The 12253-nt window shown below is 39.7% G+C and overlaps 1 protein-coding gene across 3 annotated transcripts in view; it reads right to left on the bottom strand.

Moving 5' to 3' along the window:
• LOC107717276 (serine/threonine-protein kinase ULK2-like) overlaps positions 1-12253 on the bottom strand; it is a 38158-nt gene that overhangs the window by 19579 nt on the left and 6326 nt on the right. For all 3 annotated transcript variants that reach the window (XM_016523962.1, XM_016523961.1, XM_016523960.1), the window contains exons 2-4: positions 10410-10502; positions 10283-10324; positions 149-181 (exon numbers count right to left, since the gene is read on the bottom strand). In XM_016523962.1, the coding sequence (XP_016379448.1) occupies positions 149-181; positions 10283-10324; positions 10410-10502 (168 nt within the window). The remainder of the gene's footprint in view (positions 1-148; positions 182-10282; positions 10325-10409; positions 10503-12253) is intronic.

Here is a 12253-nt window from a genome sequence, read left to right as displayed (position 1 = left end):
TTTTTGTAACTGATAAAGTAAAAAATGTAATAACCTCTTCCACTCAACAAGTCAATGCTTTAACAGTTTTTTTTTTTTTTTTTTTTTTTTTTTTTGGGGGGGGGGGGGGGGGGGGGGGGGGGGGGTCCAATACATGCTTTATACTCACCTCCATAACCAGAAATACAGAACTTGGCGTTTCCTGAAAGAAAAAGAAGACAAGACATAGTTTTACTCAGAAACAGCCCATAACAGCAAACATCCATCAACGGCCATATCCTCCAGCAAGCAGGTGGTTGTGGAAATCCAGACACGTGCATAAGTGAAGACGACTCACGTTTCAAATCCCGGCATGCAAACCTCATGTTGTTGAAACCGTTTAGACACACTAGCCTCATAACAGCTATTAGGGTTGCTGTGTCAATACTTAAGGAATTAGACACTGAATACTGGCCAAATAAAAAACACGAGGCCCTTGGTTTTTTCTAGGAAGTTGGTTGTTACAGTAAACAAGACAAGCCACCAATCTACAGAGCTTCCTTCACCGTCTCTGAAGGTTTTATGATTCTTTCGGTGAATTGATGTTGGCAGCCCATTAATGCAGTTGTGATGGACTGGTCCATTAAGAAGGAAAGCTCGCCATTTTATGTGCTGCTCATAAGTGGTTGCCTGTGGCGAGTGTGTGTGGGAAGAGTTGGTCATAGAGGTCAACACTCCATTTGCCCACATTACATCTCGTTCCTCCTCACTATATCTCAATACCTCACCCATTGATTCAAGATGACTGAATATTCAAAATCTCTACTACACATTTAAACGTTTTAAAAATGACAGGATCCTTAAAGTCAAAATTACATAAAAACTGACTTGTGAATTTATTTTTTTAATATTTGTTGGTGCATGTTAGGGATGTGCAGTATATTAGTAGCATTATCTATTATTGGTCTAAACCATCAATTTAAATTTTTTTTTTTTTTTTGCTAATTCCCCTTATTTTTACATTTACGTTACCTTTGCCATCATGTAAAACTCACTTAAAGTTATTCTTTAATAACTAGTGATACACTGAAATTTCACAAACTAAAAATTTTTGACCAAAACAGCAAAACAAAATAAAAAAAGTTTGATTTTGGCCAAAATACTTTTGGAGAGCCAAAATTATTGACATTTAATTAGCGCTTCTGCAAAGACGAATCAGTGTCTATTTCCTACACACAACATAGATATGCAACATCTGTGACTAAAAATTATGTTAAGAGTAGCAATATGGAAAATTTGCTTGGCTGAAATATCGAGAGGTGGCTAGTTTTACTGGGTTTTTACTGGTTTAAAGTATCACCTGAGAACATGACACACTGAACAACATACAAGCTCAGTTACCCAAATTTAATTACAGAAACTTTTTGGTTTTGGTTAAATGAAAACTTTAATTTGGTTTCAGTGTTTTGGTAAAATTTTATTTTGGTGCATCACTATTAATAATAACACTAATAATTTAATAACAGATAAACATAATCTTGCAAATCTCAAAATTAATATCCATTTTCAAATTCAATGTTGTGATGCGCCTGAAATCACCTGTAGCATTTAAAAGGACTGATTTTAGTTTTTGGTGTTTAATTTTCATTTAGATAAAATATTTTATATCTTTTGAAGGCTTAATACTTGTTTAGCAAAAATCATTATTGACTTATCAGTATCAGCCACAATTTTAATATTGGTGCATCCCTAATCCATGTTATTCCCAAGGGAAAAAAAGTGTTTGTTTTTGTAAACTTGAATCTAAATTTATGAGCAGCTCATGGACTCATGACTTGGCTGGATCTGCATTCTGCAAACAGATACCTCCTTTTTCTTTGTAATCTGATCCCAGGAAAGCCCACCTCCCCAGTTCCACTGTAGATCCGTTTATGGGATCTGGGATCAATGCAGTACAGGGCCTACAGGGGGCACTGCCACTGGTTGTCAGTCTGTTTGCATAACGGGCTAATTTGAGCTGGCAGTGATGGGGGATGGGAAGGAGAAAGGAAATGGAGCAGCTCCGGCTTGGGTGGAGGGGTTGATCAACTCAAGGACGTCATTAACTTCGCCATCACATATCAGTCATTTCTTAAACTTGACCTCTTCATCTGTGACTTCATCTGAAGCCAAATGGCCCTGAACATGATATGCACAAACAAACACATGGGCCATTTGATGAGAGGTGCAAAAGGAACCGTTGACCAAGTGTGGGCAGGAAAAGAAAAACAAGTGCTGCCCTGATCTCCTCCTGCCAATTTTTTCCTTGCTTCTTGGCAAGAAATGAGATTCCACTTGGCCTCTTGCATAACAATATGCATATCATGATTTAAGAGCAGTGGTAATGTCATTTATATTTATCATGTAAACAAGGATAAAAAAAAAAAGTTCAGTTACCAAACACTGGACTCTGGACAATACCCATTTATCTATCATTTTGAAACTTTCAGTGCCTCAGAACAATGTGCTGCTACTTCTGCGGGACATGTAAAGTTAGTTACTATGCATTTACAGCTAGTTAGCATATTAGGTAGCTGGGAAGCATAACTGGATATATAAATGGAGAGAATAATCAGCCATGGAGAGGTAACCAGCCACTCTCAGCAATTTTGAAATAATTTAGTTGACAACAGATTGTTGCATCGAAATTTCAACAACAATAACAACAAATTTTTGGGTCAGACTAAGGCCCCATCCACACGGAGACGCGTTTAGCTGTATACGCATACATTTTGTATCGTATAGGCATTTCGTCCACACGGATCTGGCGTTTTGGGAGAGTGAAACCGATATTTTTTGAAACCGGGTCCCAGAGTGGATAAATCTGAAAACGCCGCCCTTGCGTTTTCGTGTGGACAGCGAATCCATATATTTTCTGAAACGATGACGTCATCAGCCCACGTCTCGCCCCTAGTCAGACACCGCTACGTCACGTAACAGCAACAAAAACATGAACAAACACTGAACGATTGTCTTTTTATTAACTAACATTAGCACAGATTAATAAATGTATTAATCCATGTTCATCTGTATACCGTGCGTAAGGTTTATGCGCATAGTCCAAGTCTTCTTCTCCGTTTTTAGTGTATCTCTGTGGCAGAATTACAGCGCCACATACTGGTCTGGCATGTATACTACATCGTTTTGTGTCGGTTTTGTGGTTTCGTGTGGACGCAGATATTTCTTGAGACGAGGGGGAAAAAAAGATCGGATAGGGAAAGCTCTGGCTTCGTGTGGACGTAGCCTAAATAGTATTGAATAGCTCAAACCAATGACTGAAACAGTGACATTTAGCGCTTTTCCAATGGCGCATTTTGATTGTCAATGTCTATTTTGTAAGATAAAACAGGAAAACATGTCACTAAGAAACATGACTCACTTTACCCTGACCAAAAATAATGCTAGAGTAGCAATATGTCAAATTTGTTCAGCTGAAATATAAAAAGGCATCTCATTGCCTAAGAACTTGACTATCACTGGTTTAATTTATCACCTGAGAACAAGATACTCTGAAGAGCATAATGCATTCAAACACCCAATTTATTAACCAAACCCTTTTTTTCAGTTTTTACCTCAATGAAAATTTTAATTTTGGTGTTATTGAAAAAAATTCATTTTGGTGCATCACTAAATCAGAAATCTTATGGAAGACAAATTTCAGTATCAGGTCAACCCTACAACAAAGCACCGTTGAAAAACAAACTCAAACTATGAAATTCCAGAGCTGCGTTCCAATCATATCTCCAGAGCTAACACAAGCTTCAAAACATTGGAAAATACAGGCATGACATGAAGTCAAAAGCACGGTCCAGCCAGGCAGTGAGAGTATTGCATCATAACTAGACATGCTGGCTTACATAAGGTGGAAACCAGTCAAAGCATGGCTTTAAATTCTAGGAATATTTGAGAAACACCACATGTGTGACCAACTGTGAGAGATGGATGTGTTCCTTCTTAGAAACTCAACCGGTTTCTAGTAATCTACATGATGAGGAAACACAACATTCTAGGGCTGTAATGAATACTTGAGGTGTCTTGAGCCTATATTGTCCTTTTATATGAGAATGTTTCTAAAGCAATGTCCCTGGAGCTCTGAATGACACACTAGACGATGGTTATCAGAAGGAACAGGCAGTGAAGAACAACAGCACATCATATAGCCAGGGGCAAGGCCATGAACCTTACCGTTTTAAGATAAAGAAAGAGATAAAGACACAAATAAACATATTTTCTTGGGTCTACAGCCCATGAAGGGCTGGTAAATAAACAGACAACTTACACTTGTTGACATGTTGGTGGAAAGAAATGAGGGCGGACATTTAGAGAGCACCACTACACTATTAGGTGAATTAATGGATTAATCGCTAAATGACAAAAAGTATTATTCTACATTGTGAACACAACTTATTAGCTGAACAGTTATTAGTTCCTGCAGGCAGCTCTCGAGGAAAACATTAACAGGTTCCAGATGTTCCCAGGCTGTATTTCTTTCTTTCCTTGCACACAACACTCACTGCTCATTGTCTTCATTTGAAACCATCCCTCCCCTCCTTCTCAGAAAACTGAAGACAACAAGTCAATCCATCCTCCACTGGGACACGCTGTTCTCTAACAGGAAGTTCAAGATTTGTTTTGACATATTCGACTGTCTCATGCATATGTGACTCATAAACAAGTCTGACTCCTCCTACCCAACCTCAAAACTCCACCCACTGCCCCCTCCCACTTTATGTTTCCAAATAGCCAGAATCCTTACATCCCTTTTATTTCCTTATCAATTTCCCTCTCCTTACAAATGTACATGCTTTTTGCTCATCTGAACAGCACTTCTCTGTTTCTTCTAGGGACAGTTTGAAGAGTGTTTCAACTGATTTTGTCCATACAATGAAAATGTGTGGTGTCCAAAACAACACTGGACCCCACTGACTTTCATTGCAAAACAAAGAAAACATAAGGAAAACAAAGGTTCAGAATGTCAGAAGGGTGAGGGTAGGGCTGCACAATTTCGGGAAAAAGAAAAAAAAATTCTTATAAAAATTGCAAATGAGAATTAAAAAATTTCCAAAATTAATATTTTCTATCAATATGACTATAAAATAATAGCAATAATATTTTTTCTTGTCGTTCTTGTTGTTCTTATTTTATAGTCATGTTGATATATAATCAAAACAAATTTAGCCCTACAAACAAGCACAGCAAACCTGAAACTCAAAAAAAATTAAATAAAAATAAAAATATTAAACTACATAAGAAATATTACTGTTGTAATATTTAAAAAACTACTGTAAAAAATAAAACAGAGAATATTTAAGAAAGTTTCTCTTTTGTTGACAACAGCCAGTTTAAAAGTACTGGTTGGTGCATGTTGCATTCCACAGTGCAATATAAGTGAGGTACACTTATAGTACATTCAGAGATAAACTCATGTGGAGCAGCATTTATTACAAACTGATCTGCTCTGAAGCACTGAAAACACCGGATCATCAGCTGTTTGCATGTAAAAAACAGTGGCATGCTTTATTCTGAAACATGCAAGACATATATTTCTTTAATTAAATTGTAGCCTTTGCGATTTCATAATAGCACAAATTCATATCGCAATTTTGGTTTTATTTTGATTAACTGTGCAGCCCTACACAAGGGTGAGTAGTTGGGTGAACTATCCCTTTAAAGGCAAGGCAAAGCACAAGCACACCCATGTCAGGCAGAAGAAGAATCACCACCCTGTTATTACAGCAGGTCTCCAGCCTCCCTCTGTCAGAGCAGGGACATCGCTGAATAGCGCTCGACTGGAGCTGCTCAGCTCTCGCTGCAAGCCTGTAATTAAAAGCTCAATAACGCTTCAACATCATGTGTAGGCGCTCTAAGCAAGCATGCATGTGTGAACTGGCACTGACGTTGGCATTAATCACAAGCAGCCTCCATTCACACTTCTTCATCATGTGGGATGAGATCGTTATCGGAGCTGCAGGTCTGGCCTGTTGCGCTACTGCACTGCATATGCTCCATGTGGCGTAGTGGGATCTGAGGGTCACCTCTCTCAGCACAGCTTAAATATGAAAGGGCAAGTGCTTCCTGTTGCTATGCTTTAACTAGACACCTCTGGCTGGGTAAAAAAAATATATATATATTTCCTCCTAACATCTTTAATGACAGTGGATTGTAAACAGTCCACGGTAGCGTAATTGGGCTCGGAAGGGAGCACCATCGATATTCCCCAGGGCTCCGTGCTGCCATCAGGAGAAGTGTGCTGAAGAAAGGTCACGTTCTTCTGTAGTATACCGCTCTCTGTGCCCGCTGAGGTAAACAGCCATTTATTTCATTTGAGGAGCAATCAAGCAGGTATCCACTTGCTTTGTATTTACAGTGTCTTACTATTGTGAGAGAGACAGATCTGCAAAGTGATAGTGAGTTCATTAAATCAAGGAGGAATACCTATATTAGTTAGACATCCAAACTAATTTTAGAAGCATTAAACAAGAACGCCACAAAGAAGAATGCGACTGCCGCTGGGGAATTAAGTACTTTGGTATAATTGGAAAAGTATTTAGTATAATTGCAGCTATTATACAAAATTTTTTTATAATAACAAGTAGTATAAACTGAAAAATGAATCTGTTTTCCTTTTCACTGACTAAAAAAGTGCCAGACTGAAGCCTTATATATATATATATATTACATTATATATCTATATATTATATATATGTATCAGTACCACATATCTATCTTTCTATAAATGCTTAATATTGCATGGATGTGTATCTATATATCTACATGTATATAGATAACATATTGGTTATTGGATATTTATAATGAGATTTAAATCATTGCATCATCTAACGCTCACTTAACATTTAAAAACATTAATAATTTAATAACACTTTTAAATGTAATCTTTATAAAATAAAAATATGCATTTCATAATATACATTATATTTACAGTATCTCAAAGAAGTGAGTACACCCCTCACATTTTTGTAAATATTTTATTATATCTTTTCATGTGACAACACTGAAGAAATGACACTTTGCTACAATGTAAAGTAGTGAGTGTACAGCTTGTATAACAGTGTAAATTTGCTGTCCCCTCAAAATAACAACACAGCCATTAATGTCTAAACCGCTGGCCACAAAAGTGAGTACACCCCTAAGTTAAAATGTCCAAATTGGGCCCAAAGTGTCAATATTTTGTGCGCCCACCATTATTTTCCAGCACTGCCTTAACCCTCTTGGGCATGGAGTTCACCAGAGCTTCATATGTTGCCACTAGAGTTCTCTTCCACTCCTCCATGACGACATCATGGAGCTGGTGGATGTTAGAGACCTTGCGCTCCTCCACCTTCCGTTTGAGGATGCCCATGCTTGGCCAATCCATCACCTTTACCCTCAGCTTCTTTAGCAAGGCAGTGGTCGTCTTGGAGGTGTGTTTGGGGTCGTTATCATGTTGGAATACTGCCCTGCGGCCCAGACTCCGAAGGGAGGGGATCATGCTCTGCTTCAGTATTTCACAGTACATGTTGGCATTCATGGTTCCCTCAATGAACTGTAGCTCCCCAGTGCCGGCAGCACTCATGCAGCCCCAGACCATGACACTCCCACCACCATGCTTGACTGTAGGCAAGACACACTTGTCTTTGTACTCCTCACCTGGTTGCCGCCACACACGCTTGACACCATCTGAACCAAATAAGTTTATCTTGGTCTCATCAGACCACAGGACATGGTTCCAGTAATCCATGTCCTTAGTCTGCTTGTCTTCAGCAAACTGTTTGCGGGCTTTCTTGTGCATCATCTTTAGAAGAGGCTTCCTTCTGGGACGACAGCCATGCAGACCAATTTGATGCAGTGTGCGGCGTATGGTCTGAGCACTGACAGGCTGACCCCCCCACCCCTTCAACCTCTGCAGCAATGCTGGCAGCACTCATACGTCTATTTCCCAAACACAACCTCTGGATATGACGCTGAGCACGTGCACTCAACTTCTTTGGTCGACCATGGCGAGGCCTGTTCTGAGTGGAACCTGTCCTGTTAAACCGCTGTATGGTCTTGGCCACCGTGCTGCAGCTCAGTTTCAGGGTCTTGGCAATCTTCTTATAGCCTACGCCATCTTTATGTAGAGCAACAATTCTTTTTTTCAGATCCTCAGAGAGTTCTTTGCCATGAGGTGCCATGTTGAACTTCCAGTGACCAGTATGAGAGAGTGAGAGCGATAACACCAAATTTAACACACCTGCTCCCCATTCACACCTGAGACCTTGTAACACTAATGAGTCACATGACACCGGGGAGAGAAAATGGCTAATTGGGCCCAATTTGGACATTTTCACTTAGGGGTGTACTCACTTTTGTGGCCAGCGGTTTAGACATTAATGGCTGTGTGTTGAGTTATTTTGAGGGGACAGCAAATTTACACTGTTATACAAGCTGTACACTCACTACTTTACATTGTAGCAAAGTGTCATTTCTTCAGTGTTGTCACATGAAAAGATATAATAAAATATTTACAAAAATGTGAGGGGTGTACTCACTTCTGTGAGATACTGTATATCTTGTAGCATTTATTTTTTTATTCTTGATTTTTATTCATATGCTGGTTTTTATTTTTAATTTAGATAAAATAGTATATTATGAAATGTTAATTTTGTCATTAAACGCCAACTATAGAGCACCTTGTGGCAATGTGTGCTTGCATTAACTTATGGATTACATGCGCATTTCAGAACAATATGTGTTCACAGAGTACGTAGGTTATGTTCATGGCCGCATATAATTTCTGATCTAAATACTATTCAAATGCCTCCCTGCACAAGCCCATGTGAGTGATGTTTTGATTCAGATTTCTGTGTCTTTTCCTGGCAGAAGAACAGCTGAAATATGGTGGGGTGGAATGACTTGAATCTTCCAGGGTAAATTAAGATGAACTGACCGCGTGATTTAGAAAGCAGGAGAGAACAGGAAGCAGATCTCAGTTTTGCACAAATGTATTTATGGTCGCCTGACGGAATGAGCGACACTCCATGTGAGTCTCCAAAAACAGCTGATGAACAAGCTACAGTACGTCACCACTGACACCTACTTCTCCATTTCAGCACAGGGAGGAAAAACACACCTCGGGCCTAGTGGGACAGAGTTTGGTATTGTCACAGCCGAGACAAAATACTATAACTTCTCACACCAACTAAAAAAAGTCCTTTGAGATGGAGATAAACACACATCTTCACAAAAGATCAGTGAGATGAATGTAAACAGCTTGTAGTGCACTCAGACCTCTCTGCCCTTGCAGGAGAGATCGATTACACATGAAATCACTCTTCTTCTCGAGTGTCTTTCTGGAGTGGACCAAAAATCTTGCAGTGTTCAGCACAAAAACTGATGCTTAACTGAATGATGAGGGGTCCTGCAGGTCTGTGTCGGGCGGAAGTGTTCTGCGTGGGAAGAGCAGGATATTTAACGACTCTCTTCACTATACTAGTGGTATCGGATCGGTATCGGCTAATACCGAACCCTAGGTATCGGAATCGGTATCGGAGGCGAAAAAGGCGGATCGGAGCATCCCTACACTATACTGGGAAGCATTACATGTCAAAGGTGTATAGGTGACTGAATCATAACAACCATAATTAAACCCACAGCTTTTCGCCCTTGATCCTGCCGTAGACGTCAACGTCCTTTCAGAACAGTGCCTGCTCTGTCAGCCGAGGGGTTGGGCCAATGAAATGGCGCTTAAACAGCCCACACTATTCCAGAGGAGGCAAACCCTCCCTCTATATGAGCCTGCTGGTGAGATGCAAAAAGTAAGAAGGCTGGGTATTGATGGATGAATTAGCTTGCTAACAAAACGGGCTGACTTCTGACATTTTCTGCATAGTATGCAGCATTCAGCCCAAAGGATGCTGCAAAATGATCTTATTTCCTTCTGGCCAGTGACATTCTCTAATGTGCACTGTGAGAGACTTACAAAGGGCTGCACATGATGTATGTTCGCATTAATGTTTATATAATTACAATTAACGTCCGCTCTAATGACATTAAAGCATTAGAGAAAAATGTGTGCGATATTCTCAAAGAGAGGTCATGCAATGTACAGCGAGGCTTAGTCTAGGATAGGTCATGTGATTTGTCATGTTAATGGTGGTATTATATAAGAACTGGGCCAGTCCCGCAGGCCCTCACAGCTCTTAGTGGATAGTAGCACAGCACTAACAGCTCTAGGGATCTCTGCTCAGAGTTTTTGGGGACAAAACATTCAGAGATTATAGCAATAAATGAGTAAAAGCGCCATTACCTGGACATCATAGAGCGCCACAATGTTCTCATGTTGGAGTTCCTGTAAACAACAAAATAAACACTGTCTATAAATATTAAAATATTAAGGAAGTATTAATTCCTTTAAAAAAAAAAAAAGAACTCACCTTTAAAATTTTGATTTCTTTGCCAAGCAGAATCTGAGATTTGGAGAGATTCTTTTTGTTAATACTCTTGATGGCGACCTCCCAATCAGTCTTCTGCAAATATTATACAAAGAGAGCAATTATCATTAGGCGGGATGGCAGAGGGGGGTTACATGTGCCTAATTACATTACTATGAATCCTACAAAGCATTTACTTTTAAAATTTTGAGCATTTGAGTTGAAATATCTGACTGTTTATCCCTGTATGTGGGAGTCTTTGGTTGAAGACATACTAACATTTGCTTCAAAAGGCCATTCTCTTCAGCATGCTGCATTCATTCTGCATCTATTTCTGAAGTTGTGACCTGGTACCACATAAAGAGGAGAGTATAATTGGGATTTTAGCCTTTGGGAGAGGCACTTGTGTAAGGTGGGATTCCTTAGGGCCACACACCAGCTTAAAGAAACTGAGTCCCCAACGCAAAGTGGAAATCCATGAATAGAACAATGCTTTTCATGTAAATGTAGGTTAATAGGAGATGTTCCTGCGGCACACTGTGCTATAGCCAAGTGCTGGCAGCATGCAAGAGCGGCTGCGCTCATCTCGCCTCATTGAAAACCGACTCAGCCAAGCGTGGTGAAGGCAACCCAGAGAAAATGCTGTTGGCTTCTATACTGACGCTATTCAGTATGACCATTCAAAGTCTCTGCTTTTAATATCACATCTAATCAAGGAATGAGAGACTGAATGCACAACATAAATGTCCTATATATGCAGCTAATTTACAGTGGGTATAGAAAAGAATCATTTAAAATAATCACATTTTGATGCTTTGCAGCCTGAAATGAAAATGGACACAGTTTTTGTTTAATTCAGCAGTATTTACTCATCCAAGTGAAAGATATAACACCAACATTTCAGAAAAAAAAAAGAATGGTGATTAGCTCAGCATGAAAAGAGCTTTCCTGGAAAGCTTTCCTAGAAGCACAGTGAAGTCTATTATTAAGAAGTGGAAGGTATTTGGTACAACACAGATCCTCCCTGGATTAGGACGTCACTCCAAACTGGATGAAAGAGCCAGGAGGAAACTGGTCAGAGAGGCGACCAAGAGGCCTACAGCAACTCTGAAGCAGTTGCAGGAATTTATGACAAAGAGCGACCAAGAGGCCTACAGCAACTCTGAAGCAATTGCAGGGATTTATGACAGAGTGGTCATTGTGTGCATGTGACAACAATATCACAAATTCTCCACAAATGTGGCTTGTATGGGAGGGTTGCAAGAAAAAAAAGCCACTCCTCAAGAAAGTCCACATGCAGTCATGACTGAGCTCACCATCCAAATAACAGCATTCCTACAGTAAAGCATGGAGTGGGTAATATCCTGTTATGGGGTGTTTCTCTGCAGCAGCGACTGGAGCACTTGTCAGGATAGAAGGAAAAATGGATGGGGCAAAATACCGTCAAATTCTTGAGGAAAATCTGCTGCCCTCTGCCAGAAAGTTGTCAATGGGAAGAAGATTTACCTTCCAACATGACAATGACCCAAAGCACACAGCAAAACTGAGCACACAGTTTTTGCATGGCCTAGTCAGAGCCCAGACTTAAACCCCACTGAAAACCTGTGGAATGACTTGAAGACTGCAGTCCTCAAACGCTCACCATCAAATTTAACTGAACTTGAGCAGTTCTGCAAATAAGAGTGGGCAAATATTGCAAAGTCTAGATGTGCAAAGTTAGTAGACTAAAGGCTATAACTAAAGCAAAAAGTGGTTCAACAAAATACTGACACAAGGATGTATCCTTTTTCCAACTCTGACATTTTTTTTTTCTGACATGTTGGTGTTATATCTTTCACTTGGATGTT

This window comes from Sinocyclocheilus rhinocerous, unplaced genomic scaffold (genome assembly GCF_001515625.1).
Source record: "Sinocyclocheilus rhinocerous isolate Xijiao unplaced genomic scaffold, SAMN03320098_v1.1 scaffold1893, whole genome shotgun sequence".
NCBI lineage: Eukaryota > Metazoa > Chordata > Actinopteri > Cypriniformes > Cyprinidae > Sinocyclocheilus > Sinocyclocheilus rhinocerous.
This window is presented reverse-complemented; position numbering and strand designations above follow the sequence as displayed.